The sequence below is a fragment of the Tauraco erythrolophus genome, chromosome 1 (genome assembly GCF_009769465.1).
Source record: "Tauraco erythrolophus isolate bTauEry1 chromosome 1, bTauEry1.pri, whole genome shotgun sequence".
Taxonomy (NCBI): Eukaryota; Metazoa; Chordata; class Aves; order Musophagiformes; family Musophagidae; genus Tauraco; species Tauraco erythrolophus.
In genome coordinates, this window is record NC_141465.1 from 111795688 (window position 1) to 111810088 (window position 14401).

The following is a 14401-nucleotide window of genomic DNA, read 5'->3' on the forward strand; positions in this document are numbered from 1 at the left end:
CTGTGTGAGTTTTAGTTGCTGGATCAGCCTAAAACCACGACACTTATATTGGAATACTGCAAGCTTCGATAAGATTTACTGTTTTTTTATTTGACTCTTAATAGACTTCTGAACACATTTCTGACCACATTCTCCTTTACATTCATTATATGACATTTCACCAGCAGCGAAAAAAGCACAGAAATAAGGAAATTAAAAATTCCTTTTCCAATACATATATTAAATGCAGTTTCATAGTACGTTGAGATAAGTTAGCATCATACCTGGAACACACTGAATCAAGTTGGCAATCATTGCACTGAAATGTGCTCTCATATCCTTAAGGATTTCGACTTCTTTATCATTTTCAGCCTCCAGAAGCATGCGAGTCAGATCAACATACTCTAAGAACAAGGCTCCAAGGGCTAATGTATCTCTTTCTAAGGCTCCATTTGTACTAGCACAAAGGAAAGTTGTACATGAATATAGAGTTAACAGTGTAGTTATATTACACATTTCTGAAGAAATGCATAAAAATGTCTCTGTATCTGATAAATTACACAATTCTTCAAAGATCATACTGACATAAACTCAGTGTTGTAAACACTGACAACTATTTCACTTAGAGATCAGTATTTATGATGAGTGATAGTCTTACCTGTCACTTATAACACCAGCATCAGCAAGTAGTTCAAAAATTCGTAGTAACTGTAGTCTTAGTAGATCTCGGCGTTCTCGACGTTTCTTGTTCTTGGAGTTGAAAAAAAAAACAAGCATTTTTTATATGCATATGTGCATACATTAAAAAATAGCAACTTCAGAAATGTCAGCACAGTAGTGAGACTTAAGAATTCCAGTTCAAGTATCTTCTTCACAAGGGAACTTGACTGCTTTTGGATATTTCATCATAACACTGTGCCTATACATCAACACAGAACTAAACATCATCAAATTTTCATCTTTCTAACTATTCTTGAACAAACTGTTAACAGCTATCTTAGTCCTTATTGTAAATGTGGAAATGAAATAATGAAGTACAGGATAAAAAATAATTAATATTCAAGGCTCCTGTGCCAAAAACCATGCTATCTTCAGGCAGCAGGGACATTCACGTTAGCTTAACACCATCTAGTTTGGGTGCTGGAAGCATTTTGAAGTGCAGAACAGATATTCAGGCCCCAGGAAAATTTTAGTGATTAGCCATTCTTGAACTTGGTAATGCTGCAGCTACATGATCACCCTTATTCAAGTTAGCTCCTAGCAGACACCACTCCAGTACACTCTTGGATGTGTTGACTGCAGTGGTTGTATGCACAGTTAACATACTCCTCCAGTGCAACAGGACTGCACTGCTGTCAACTGGTTCATTGTATCTCACTGTCTTCTAAGCAAGCTGTCCTTTCTGTCTCCTGTCTTGTCTTGAAAGACCGGCAACAAGGCCTGTTCTTTGCTGAAGGGCTAAATTGACTTGTTTCTCTGTATCCTGCATCTCCACTAAGCAAAAAATGTGAGGTCAAAAAGCTGCTATCACACTCAAAGAAATTTGCTGCCAGAGCAAGAAAAGCTCAGAAAAAGCTCAGATTTTCCTCTTCAGAATGTAAAAATGACAACACTGAGTCAGAACACAGGCTTATCTCATCTAGTCTCTGGCTCTGCTGATGGCCAGCAGCAGATCTGTGGGAGAAGAAAATGATACTTTCCCTGGTATTGATTTGTCCTATTCAAAGCCCTGTTTTTCTCCCTTTACACCTTAAAGGTTCCAGGAAGCACATGTAGAGGAAGAAGCAGTTTTACTGTAATATATTATTTAAGAGGCACGGATGCCTCCTGCAGCAGTGTCAGGTGATCTGGCAAGCTCTCTGCCAGTGCCCACAGGGCAGATCCTGGGTAATGTCCATTCTGGTCTACCCCTGCAGTTCTGGCTGTGCCGGTAATTCTCTTTCTAGTCACAGCATATGTCAGTTCAAGGATGTTATTTTTGACGTGTTGGACACCTGCCTGCTGACATGGAGGCCTGCTATGTTCTCTACAGCTACACGCTCCATACAGTCACTCCTGGGTTTACTGGTGGTGCTGCTTGCAGGAAGGTGGTCCAGTTCTTTGTATCAGGAGCAATACAGCAATTAACATTGCTGTCTCTTGTTCTCATATTCCTCTCCTGACATTTCCGTGTGCTAAATTTGCTCTTACAGCACACTGTAAACCTCTGCATTCTTATGATTCCTTTCCTGAGGGTGGACTGGATATGTACTTCTCCAAAGAAGGCCTTCCAAGTCTCAGTTGTCTTCTATGGTGCACAGGCAGAAATGCAGAGGCAAGTGACTGCACTAATGTGCATTAATCCACTTTCTGCTCAGTATCAAAACAAGTGACCTTCAAGTCAATGACTTCATAGAGACAAAAGGCACACAAGTGAATTGAGGTGTGAAGCAACACAGAGTGGAAATGGCAGTGGATGTTTGCCAGCCACAGAATTATTAAGAATTGTCTACATCTAATTTAACACGAATGAAGCGCCCACCCGGTGAATTAATTTTTGTCTATTTCCGTACAAATAGCTGAGAGCCTCTGTCGATCTATTAATGATTTAACTTCTTCCTGACCACCATTCTCTGTGTGGTTTCTGCACCAAAGACTATGACTTGGCAGAGGAGGACAGCACATCAGGTCACCATGATGATACCTTATTGAAACTGGTGTGGAGGACAGAGTAGTGAAAACACAGATGGAAATTGCTTGAGAACCAGGTAAACAAGCCTGGGTAGAGGTCAGTATTAACGCAACAGCATCGCCTTCTGCACACAGCCGTGCAGACTTCTCAGCAGAGCTTGATGGACACAGTGGCTGTGTCTACACCAGTACACAGAGACAGGGACCACTTGGGGCCCTAAAGTCAAGTAGCACAGGCTGCCTCATATTCACGTCGCTCGGGAAGACATCAAGAAGGCTGGCTATGTCCATGTTGCCTAGCGAGACCGGGACTCATAAAATGCTTCTTTGACCCAAGACATTATCACTGTGTGTTTTCTTACCACAAACTGCCTGCTCTAAGCCGAGGGCTGTGCTGTAGCCATAGCTGGGGTTTTGCACCTTGGCCCATTGGCTGTTGCAAACAGGGAGGCAGGGGATCGGGGGAAGCATATCAAGAGCAAAAGCAGCTGGGGTAGATTGGATGACTGTGTCTGGTGGCTTGGTGCCTTCTGGGGCTGGCTCCTGGGAGTGAGCTACCTCCAGAGCCATCTCAGGTTTCTGTCTTGGAGCCAGCTGCAACGGGCCAAAACTGAGCCAGGGAAGGAAAATTGAGCAGAACGGCAACTCAAGACCAGTACTGAAGCTCTCCACATGGCTTTCCCATTTAGCCACATATATACTTCCTATGACTAAACTGCTTACTGAGGCTACAGAGTCTATCACCAGAGGTTTTTAAGAACTGTTTAGACAACATCTGTCAGGAATGACACAAGATTAGTTCATCCTCCCTTGGACAGATTGGATGATCTGTTGGAATCCCTTCTGGCACTACTTTCTGTTACAACAAAAGAGAGTACTATGATGAAGGTGAAAACACTGATGAATTTGCTAGTTAACCTGTTGTATTTAGAATAAAAAATGTAGTCGGTTGAAGTGGGAACAGATGACCCTGCCTACCTTGCGAATAAAAAGCACATCTGAACACTGCTGCAAAATGTGGTTGTAGCCCAGCTGTGTATTTTTTCCAGATATTGAAAGTGCATTTCCAATATATCCGAGTTCCATATGAGGAGGTTCCATATTTGACTATTCAAGGCCCTGAGCAACCTGATCTAGTTGGAGATATCCCTGTTCCTTGCAGGGGGGTTGGACTAGATGACCTTTGAAGGTCCCTTCCAGCCCTAACCATTCTATGATTCTATGATTCTATGACTGCAAATTTTCCTCAGGACAGATTTCTGTATTGTACATTTTGTATCACTGATAGAATTTAAATTAAACTAGGTTTTAAAGGAATTATTTTAAGTTATGTTCTTATACACAACTAATAAAATTCTTGTTGCACACAGAGCTTACCTTGTTACTTAGTACGAAAGAATACATTTGTATTTCAAAGAGACAAAATTACTACTTTTAAATTAATTTTGCAGTTTAAACAAACTAGCGCATTTATTTTCCGTAACTAACCTCTGGTCTTCTTTCTAGGGCTTCTTTCATTAGTGGGTGAAGTTCTTCTACTAATTCCCTAAATGAAAAAAAATAAATCTTTGTAAACAAAATCTAATCGCCTCTGAAAAGCATCAATATTTTATTCAATACATAAAACTGTCTAAATTGCAATTAAAAATTTGGGTATATTTAAATTACAGCAAAAATAATGCATTTGAATTAGAGGCAAATAATTGAGAATATGATAAACGGGGAAGTACCTGAAAACAAGGGAATTTGTTCTTCCAAATCCTAATACAAGTGATTCTGTTATTTCTATGCTTTCAAGTCTCATCAAAGGCACTAGCTGCTTTAGTAAGACTCCAACAGATGGAGTTCCAATAGCCTAAAATATATTAAGAAATCAGTGACATTTAGTTGTCAGGATTATGAATATTAAGTAAATACAATTTTTTTGAACAAAAAAATGGTCCAATAATCAATATGTATTTAAAAACCAGACTGAAATTATTTTACTATTATGGATATTAATGCATTTGCCTAACTGTCTGCTGCATCACAATCACCTCAATAAGGCCTAGCAAATAAATACATCTGGGAAATATCTTTGCTTTCACGCAGATTATTGTAATTTACTTTAATTTGTTGTTTCATTAAATATTCCAGTAATTGCATTTGTGGAACTACTGCTCCTCTCAGATTGCTACTGCTTGAAACTGTATTTCACATAATATTCCTTCATGGCCACCAGGCATACAATGGTTATTCAGAAATCTGCCTTGTTGCTTAATAATGTTATAAATTTACAAACTGGAGTGCTCTACAAAGAAAAAAGGGGGATGATAAACTAAAGTTTGAATATACATCACCCTGAATGTGAAAAAAAAAAAAGTAATGTTTTGAAAATGCCATGGCTTTTGCCAAATATTTATTGATACATCATGTCGATACAGCTTATACAGATGATTTAATTGTTAATTATGTGCCGTAAGCAGTTTGCATATATCAAAATATTCCCCTAACTGAAATACTTTCATCCGTATATGATTTTGCATGCAGGTGCAGTTTAAAATTCTCCTAAATTAATAATTTATTTGAAACGGGATGCATCACCTTATTATCATAGTTCACTGTTCCATCAGGAGTGGTAGCCATGATCTCTGGTGTTGAAGCACGCAAGTGTCCTGGACTCATAATACTGGGCTTTGCTACTCCAAAACAGAGAATAAGATAGTTTCTCCACAAAGTAACATAGTTGTCTCCGCTGCTTGCTGTACTTGTTTTCTTTGCATTAACAGGAATACTAGAATTTAAAAATAAATCAAAATGATTAAAATAATTTCCCAGTCTCAATTACACAGTATCTTAAAATATTTTAAAAGGGAATAAAACACGCTGTGTAGCCACCAGCCGCTATTCAACATGACATGATACATGGGAAAAATCAATGAAGGTACTAAACTAGAGTTTTCCACCTTACAAGTTGCAATTACGAAACTCAAAACTGAATGATTGGGTAGCACCTTGCAGGACTTACAGACTGATACCAAAACATGAGACTAAAAAAAGCTTGTATTTAATTCACACAAATCATAAAATTAAAGTTAAATGCAGACTGCCACTTACTTTGGATCCACAAGAGGCATTATCAGCTGTAGTCTTGTGAAAGCGTATGGCCAAGCATAGCTAAGAGCCGTAGGACAATGTTTTGGTAAATTCTCCTGCCTAAGAAAACTGAAGAGGCAGAGAACCCAAGGGTCTTTAACGGACTGTGCAAATATCCAGACATGGGAAGGACTTTTCACATCATAATGGCTATTTACTAGGACAGCATTCCACTCCACCAGACACTGCAAATCCACACTGTGTGTTAATGGGATTGTTGTCTATGGAGAGAAAAGATAAAAACAAATCACAGTGACAGTCATTTATTCCCTGCCATGTTCCCCTTCAGTACTTGTCTCTATTTTCAAGCTCCATGGCTGACTTCTGTTGGCTTTTTCAGACCAAAACTCTTAAGCTTCCCGTCACATTATTCTTTCTCTCAGGAGGAGCTTGTTACAAATGCTGGTAAGAGCTACCTCATTCCCCTCTGGTTCTTCCTTAAAGCTCCTATTTACTGAGATAGACACAGTAATTTGCCCTTAAATGATACGATAACTATTGATTATGCTGACCAATATAATCTCATTGTTACATTGTCCTTGCTGCCTGCACCCATCCAGTGTCTCTCATCTGAGGCTGCAGTCTGTAACAGCTATAGACTGTCCTTATGTTCATTGTCTGAACAGCCGGACTGAGCCTTAGCCCATGATTAAGACTCTTACACGCTATGACAATATGGTAAATACCAATGCTATTAATAAATATTCTTCAGAATTAATCAGGCCATTTGAATATGTGAGTAGAGAATTAAGAGGCTGAAGCAGGTGCTTAAGCAGTTTTAATCCACTTTAAACCCTGCTGCCTTCAGTGGCAAGTAGGCTTCTTGTATCAACAAACCATTTCTCTATGGTCATTTAAATTTTGTCTTAAGAAAACAACTTTGTGGAATGAAAATTTAAAGCACATGTGTTTTGGCATCTTTATTATTCACTTATCAGACATCAAAACCTCAAATAGGATGTAAGAGTTGCCTGAATCCTGTAACCACTGTTACAAAAGTAATCACTAAATTACCGCTCTGTTCTGTACTTGTCAGATACCAGGTACAGCGGCAACACATTTGCTTTGCTATATTATTAATGCATAGAATTAAAGCACAAAATCCAAATCTTCGCCTATAGAAACTGCAACACCCAAACCCAGGTGCCGTTATTTCAGCTGAATTTCCTGCTTCCTGGGTTACAGAGTCCGAACGTCTCTTGCTTGCTCAGTTTCCGATCCCTCAACTTTCCTCTTTTCAGCTGCACAGTGGCCCGACTTCACGACCAGTTTGACATCCCTTGTCTACCCCTGGAAAGGCCACTCATGTGGCAAGGACTGACTGTTGCTTTAAACTTAATCAGGCTGAAAAGTACCCAAAACTGATAGTTTCTGCTCTCTGGACAAAGGCACTAATCTCTAATATAGTGTGCAAAACAAGTTGCCCTATACATTAGTTCTTCTGCTGATGCTTTTTCCACTCAAAATGCTTACTGTATCTCTGCTTCCTCTGGTGCCATGTTAGACACATCAGGCCCATGAGAGAGTGAAAGCAGAGATTCACCCCAGCAGTGAATTACTCTAGAGCTTAGGCTTAGATTTGCAGGCAGGGCCACTTCTGAGCACACAAGGGAGCTAAAGCTTATTCCCTTCTGGAACAGATGAGTGACTTCCAAGCTCCCCAAGCACTAGGTGGTGCTGGCAACATGACTGTCTTAATGGTTCTTTTGGATGCAGGTCACAGGTCCAGAATCTAGGTATTTCTGATTACAAATTTTGTTGTAATTTTTTTTTTTTTTATGTAGTATCTTCTATATCCATAGTATGATTATTTTCACGGAAAAGATTGTCTGGGACATTGACCCTTGGAGCTCTTTAGTAGATGGCTGGAGCCTTAAAGCTGTATGATTTCTTTGATTTCTAGCAGCTTTATTTTTAGTATTTCATATCTGATATTTGTTATGTCCATGTGCTATGTAAACACTAGCAGTAATAGTAAAGTAGTACTTACTGAATCTGAAACAGCCACATGAATAAAACTTTCAAGAATAGAAGAACTCAACTGATCCATGACATCAATCATAGGCCTGTCATCATCCTGCATAACATAGAGAACACAAGTTAACTGCTCTCCCGACCGAATCATTTTCCTTATTATTTGTCTGGTACATGAAATAGAACCACCTAAAAATTCTGACATGAATCTAAAACAGCTAAAAAATTTAATTAGTAATGACGGGTGCATTTTGTCTTTTTCATGTAAGTCTCAGAACCATGTCCAGGCTGTGGCTTGAAATTAAGTTAATTTGTGGCTCTAGCTCACTGCTTACCGAACAAAAGCACATATCAGAAAATCCCAAATGACTTTGGATAGCTGGTATCAAACGACTGAAAAATTAGCTTACTGTTTATTAAAGCATTCCTTTGCCATGAACACACATATTTGTGTTCTTAGGCATTTAGATGGCTCACTGAGCTGTGATCACCAACAGACAACATGACTCTCCATATTCCTATATCCATAAAAAAGACTTAGAGGTCTTTACTATACAAGGAAAATGTATGTGAACAATCTTGAATGTGTCTTATGCTGTGTTTTTTTCACAAAATGGTATGCTACAGCAATGAGTTTCATTTCCAATACAAATTTATAATCCTGACAATACAAAAATGACCCATGCAGTAAAAAAAAAGGTTTTCCAATCTTTTACATTCATATCATGCCAATAGAAAATATTAGGTTGCTGTTCATATTTCCCTTCATATTCCTGTACAGGGCACATGTTATTCATGTTACATTTTTGAGTACACAGAAAAGTTTGCAGTGTTAAGGCAAATAGAAAAGGTAAGCTCAAACCAAATGTATTTTTATAAACTAAATGCATACCTGCTACACTGCAGCAACTACATTAAAAGCAACTGTAATAGCAGTTTTGAGCTTTATCTTTGGAAAATTTTAGTTCAAAGTTTCAGAAAAAGAAAATCATACCTCTGCTTGGCCAAGGGCCAGGAATAAAGCACGGATCTCTCTGAGGATTAAAACAGCTAGTTTACGTGTAGCAACCTGGAAACTACACAGCAGGACCAGTGCAAATCCTTCAACTGCATGTAGTACATTAGAATAGGGGCTTCTTTCAGACTGTATCCTGTGGCTGGATCCATTTGGTATCAACTGTAGAACAGTGCAAGGGGGGAAAATCGAGTGATGGTGTTTGAAAACCAGGTCTCCAAGAAATATTCTATTTAACAAGGACATACAAAGAAACAAAATGCATTGGCCATATAAATGTTGAAATAGGAGACTGACAGCATTCCCTTAAACAACCAAGTTTTGTGGCTTTAAGTTACCTTGTTCCACAAAACCAATAGATAAGCACAGTCCTTTGGCCAAACCTCTCCCCCTAGTTTGCAATTCAACTACCTGCTTTGTTCCACCCTCCACTAAAAAATGAATGGGAAAGTCAGACTGTGAAGACTTTATGCTTTTTCTACTCCAGATAGCAGGTTCTCAGGTCCTCCTTTGATCCTGTAGCAGGCAACACTTTATCCTCCTAGGTGGCCTTTAGAACCTCTGCCCTTCAGTAAAGTGTAACAATATTTACTGAAAAATATGCAATGCTTTCCCTTTTCTGCATTTTTGTAACACTGTTGTTACCTACTAATTAATGGTCCTCTGCGAGATAAAGTAGACATCATGCTTGCCCAAAGGAAAAAATTTCCAATGTGATTGGGTTAGGAGACAAGAAGCCTGAAAATCATCCCTCTTAGTGAAATTATTTGTTGGATAGTGCAGATGGGAGGAGCATGAGCAAAGCTGTTCAGTTCCCAGGAATGTTTGTAACACAAGGAGACAGCAGGCTGTAGAAACAATCAGTTTCTCTGATATGTTTTTCAGTCAACCAAATGAAATGGCTATGGGAAGGGAAGATCCATGTCACTCTTCTCAGCATTCCCACTAGCACTGTCAATCAGTTTCAGTCCTGGGAAAACGTCCTTCTGCCACATCTACATACACATATTTCACTTTATGAGCCTTTGTTGATGTGCGTATTTCAGTTTGACATGCATTCTCTTACGTTGCTCAACAACAGTAACATCTGCTGTGTTACACAAGGATATGGCTGTCCTCAAAAGGCAGCTGAACTAATTACCTTAAAAAAATCTTACGTAGTGAATTCTTCTCAGGTGACTAAATACGAAATACATAAACCACAGCAACAACAGGAACATAATTTCTGCCTTCAATTAGCATAAATGTTAGGACACAGATCTCTTGATTTCATACCTCTGCAGATCTGGTTTTGGCCTGTTCAGAAGCTTTTCCTGGAGTGTGTATTACAAGCTTCCATTGTGTAAGCAACTGTAGCAGCAACTTCAGAGAAGTATCAAGAAGGGTATGATGCATATCATTCACTTCACGTAGTAGAAAATTAATAAAACCAAAGAGTACATCCTCTCGCCAGTCAACAAAGTCAACAAGTAGACCTTGAAGAGAATTCTGTGCAATGTGTCGAAGCTCATCATCCATATGGATAGACAGCCTGTAAGTAAAAGTAAGTGTCAGGTAACAAAAATCTAAGGAGTGTTTATTGTGGTAAGGAGCGTGTGTTTCTCGGTAACTTAACACTGATGGAAAACTCCCAACGACAGCATAAATTTCAATTTTGCTATCAGGGTTTCATTACTACTGACCACAATTAACGTCCTTAACCTGTTTTTATACTGTAATTCTGGCTATAAAAGTGCCTGAACATATTCATGGACCCAAAAGAAGTCTTTGTTTCACTCCTAAAAGATAGTATTTTAAAGTACATAATTTGGCAACCTTGCTGTCTCCCCAAACCAAATATGCTTTTGATTTACTCATAAAATAACTTCTATTTAGTTATGATAACAAAAGGCTTACAGGTTAATACTTGATTTCACAATTTACATATTTATTTGTCTAGTTCCAATATAAAAATGAAAGAATCACACCACCTCAGCTGCCTAACAGCTAAAATGAGTCTTTAGCCAAGAAGCAAATCACAATTATTGAAAGCAAATCTTCAAAAGAAATCAAAAGAAGCATTTGAATTAAAAAACTCCTTCATGTTTTAAAAAACTTAGGATAGGGAAATGGGAAAAACAGCATCAGGACTTTCCATACTTTTAAAAACACATTGGACACCCTCAAAGTCCTTCTGAAAGATGGTGCAATTGTACATCTCATTTTTTTTTCAATTTTTTTTCCTCCTGAATTTGTTGAAGTTCTTCTCAACATAAAAATTCCATGCACTTTCTTTTGACATAAAAATTACCAAACCACTTCTGTGTTGATAGCTTGGCAGAATAAAGCAAATTCAGATCAGCGTGTTCTGCAATTTTTGGTTCATTGCCTTTACGATGTACTTTGCTTTTATTACCCATGAGACTGTAATTTTCTGTAATTGTTAGAACTCATTTCCAAGTATTTTATCTACATTTAATCTACATATTTGAAAACGAGGATGCATTATAAAGAAGTGGACAGAAAGCTAGGGAAAAAAACCCCAAACAGCCAAATGGAGTGGAACCAAATTCCATTCAGTTGGAAGTGTATGATGAGATGCGGCTCATAACAAATTTGGTTCATTACAGCTGCCTAATTGGGAGGCAGGAGACATTCCAGTCAAAGGAAAGCAACTGCCATGAAACTTCACCCAGGGTGAATATGACTCAAAAAATAACCGTTATGCTTTAATAACCTCGTAACTTTCTGTATAAATTTGGAAAGACAGCATTTTTTTGTGCTAAGAAAGGACCATTTTTGTCTCTTTGGAATGCCAAAACCAGAAAAACAAGCAAAATCCCAGAGACTATGATTAAGTCATCCATGAAATGACTTCCACAATGACACAACGTAGTATTACAAAGGAAGATACGAAAGACATATGTCTCTAAGCCCAAGGTACTGTCCAACGGCGTTATCAAATGAGATGAAATGCAAATTGAGCATAAGAATGCATCTGTGCATTTCCACTATATGACAGGCAGCTTGAGGAGGCACGTAAATGTAAGTTTGTTTGTTTACACTTGAGTCAGTTAAATTTAAGAACTTCTTGGGGATTTTTAATGAATAGTTTCAGTGGGCAGTGAAAGGGCAAAAGGTACAGTATATACTTGACATCTGCTTTATGGCTTATAATTTGAATACAGCTGTCCTGGAAGAAAGTCTAGCTGCTGAGTTACAGACTCCTTCTGGAAAAAGCCAAAAGACACATCTGTTGCAAGGATGAAAAATTCAAACGAAACTGTGAATAAAAGAACCCATTAACCCAAAGATGTTACTTTATCTTTAGTGAAAAGAATATATTTAAACGCTTTCCATCCCAACAACACAGCCCCACACAAATCCCTGGCAGAATAGTTTCTCAGGTTCTTTTCAGAAACACAGAGGACCTGAAACCTCACCTCTTCAGAGCTTCTCATCCTTGTATTGATGTTAGTCTCTGACTCAGAAAAGACACAATGTTGTAATGCAGTGTTCTCTAGAACAGCAAAGACTTACCTCCTGAGACTACTTTTTCATAACCGGGAGAAGTAGTCAATCTGGACCCAAATAAACATGGCGTAATATACACAATGTAGAAGCAACTCTGGTGCCAGGTAGTCTGGAGACTTAGATTTTAAGCCAGGTATCAATTCCTTAAACAGTTTACTACTTCCTTCTCTGAAGCTGTATTTTTGTAGACTGTTTTGAGTCCACACTGTCCCAGACTAAATAGATCTAATTCTTTCAACCCACTGACCTGTCTTGCTCTTGTTCTCTGGTCAGTCTCTTCTTCAATTGCAATGCCCGAGCTTGGACGTTGCTCCAAGCAATTGCTCCAATCAGGCATCCTTGATATTGATTAGACTAGAAGAACTTTTTCAAAAATCTTTTAGACTTATTCATATTTATTCAAGTGAGTAAGATTTGCCTTTTCATAGGAACATCACTTTTTTTCGTGTGTTCAGTTTGTGATCCTGCTCTGCAACACTGAGACTCTACCCAGTTATTTCAACACCATGCTATACATCTCCTGAACCACGCGCTGTCTGTTAACAGTGTTCCGGCCTATTAGGCATCCACTTACTTTTACATAAATTGTGCTTCCCTTGCTTATACTTGAGAATCTGACTTAAAACAGTATCAATGGCTGAAACATTCTATAGTACAACTGCATGTAGGAAGTGAGAACAGCTTCCCAAAGGTCCCTTTGTTGGGGAAAGGCTGAGCATGTAATTGCTTCCAAAGTTGCTCTAGAGATGCAGTTCTCAGCTCCTCTTGATGTCTCACTTCTTCTCACAGTCAGAGTCAGATAACCCAGCAGACCTACTGCCTCTATTGTCCCAGCATGGAAATTACCCAAGAAATGCTTACAAACTGATTGTAGCTAATGAATCATAACTGACCTTTTCTGCATGAAGTTTGATGACAGAATAGAGCTAGACCAGTGTTTATATTGACAGTTGTGAGATTTAAGGAGGGAAGCACCAATTTATGAAGAAATCCACATTATTCTCCAAACTTTGTTAAGACTAGCAACTAGCCTGACCTGGATGATCCTCTGTGACTGAAGAGCTGTGACCGGAATGGATATGTGCTTTCTACAAGCTCAGTTAAGGCCATTACTAAGGATAGAAAGCTAGTTAAAATATTGGATTAAAAGACAACATGTCATTTTTAATTTCCCTTAAGTAGAACTGATATTACTATTTAATATGGTATCTGAATAATTTTATAATGTAATGATTTAAAACAATCCATAAGTGATTTATAGCAAAGGATGTAAACATAAGGAAATGAAACTGGCAATGCACCACAGCACACCTACCCTTGGCGGCAATTTTGGCTTTTTTAGCTGTTTGCACTTTTTACAGATAGCAGAATTAATTGCTTCACTGTTTTAGCACATGACTGGGAGTTGGGTGTTCATAGAGCAGAAAAAAATGCTTTTGCATGTAACCCTCTGACTCCCACACCTGCCATTCCTCACAGATGTTTCAAAAGCAAGAACGGAGTGGCAAAGAATGCTTTCTCATATTTACCTGAGAGCAATATGCTGCAAGGGCCTTGTGGCTTGATTTACCACCATAATACACTTACATAAATAACACTTGCTGGAATCTTTGGCTTGGATACCAGAACTGAAATGTAACAGACTTTTCTGTACTGACCACTACCTGTTATCATAATTATCTGAAGTCACTGATTTGATGTCCTGAAACCTAAACTGTTTTAGCGGTCATGTTGTAGACTACCTCCTTTAGTGAAGTGGAGTCTACCTAGATAAATTCAATGGACCTCAAGCAGGAAGGATATGAAATTTAAACTCTTCCTTTTCCTTATTTTCTGTCTTATAGAAAAATAATAATTTAATTAAAATAATTATTATCAATTAAAAAGTATTTGGAAATATTCCACATCTAGCACATTCTGTTTTATCAAACAGACATGTGGAAATCATAAATCAAAACTAAACAGATATCTTCATGTTTTTTCATTACACAGAAAAGATGTTCTCTCCTGGTAATTAGAATGCTGTGATGGTTAAAAACAGGCAATAAATGGTGAATATAATGAAGAACAGTGAATACTATGTTACCTACATACTGATGGAAACGAGTTCTGGAT

At 38.3% G+C, this 14401-nt stretch overlaps 1 protein-coding gene across 7 annotated transcripts in view; it reads right to left on the bottom strand.

The window, feature by feature from the left end:
- Positions 1-14401, bottom strand: part of FRY (FRY microtubule binding protein) — a 204619-nt gene that overhangs the window by 83948 nt on the left and 106270 nt on the right. For all 7 annotated transcript variants that reach the window (XM_086621030.1, XM_086621024.1, XM_086621016.1 and 4 more), the window contains 9 exons: positions 10049-10304; positions 8753-8935; positions 7775-7861; positions 5746-6005; positions 5233-5422; positions 4380-4504; positions 4138-4195; positions 638-729; positions 264-436 (listed from right to left, as the gene is read on the bottom strand). In XM_086621030.1, coding sequence (XP_086477156.1) covers positions 264-436; positions 638-729; positions 4138-4195; positions 4380-4504; positions 5233-5422; positions 5746-6005; positions 7775-7861; positions 8753-8935; positions 10049-10304 — 1424 coding nt within the window. The remainder of the gene's footprint in view (positions 1-263; positions 437-637; positions 730-4137; positions 4196-4379; positions 4505-5232; positions 5423-5745; positions 6006-7774; positions 7862-8752; positions 8936-10048; positions 10305-14401) is intronic.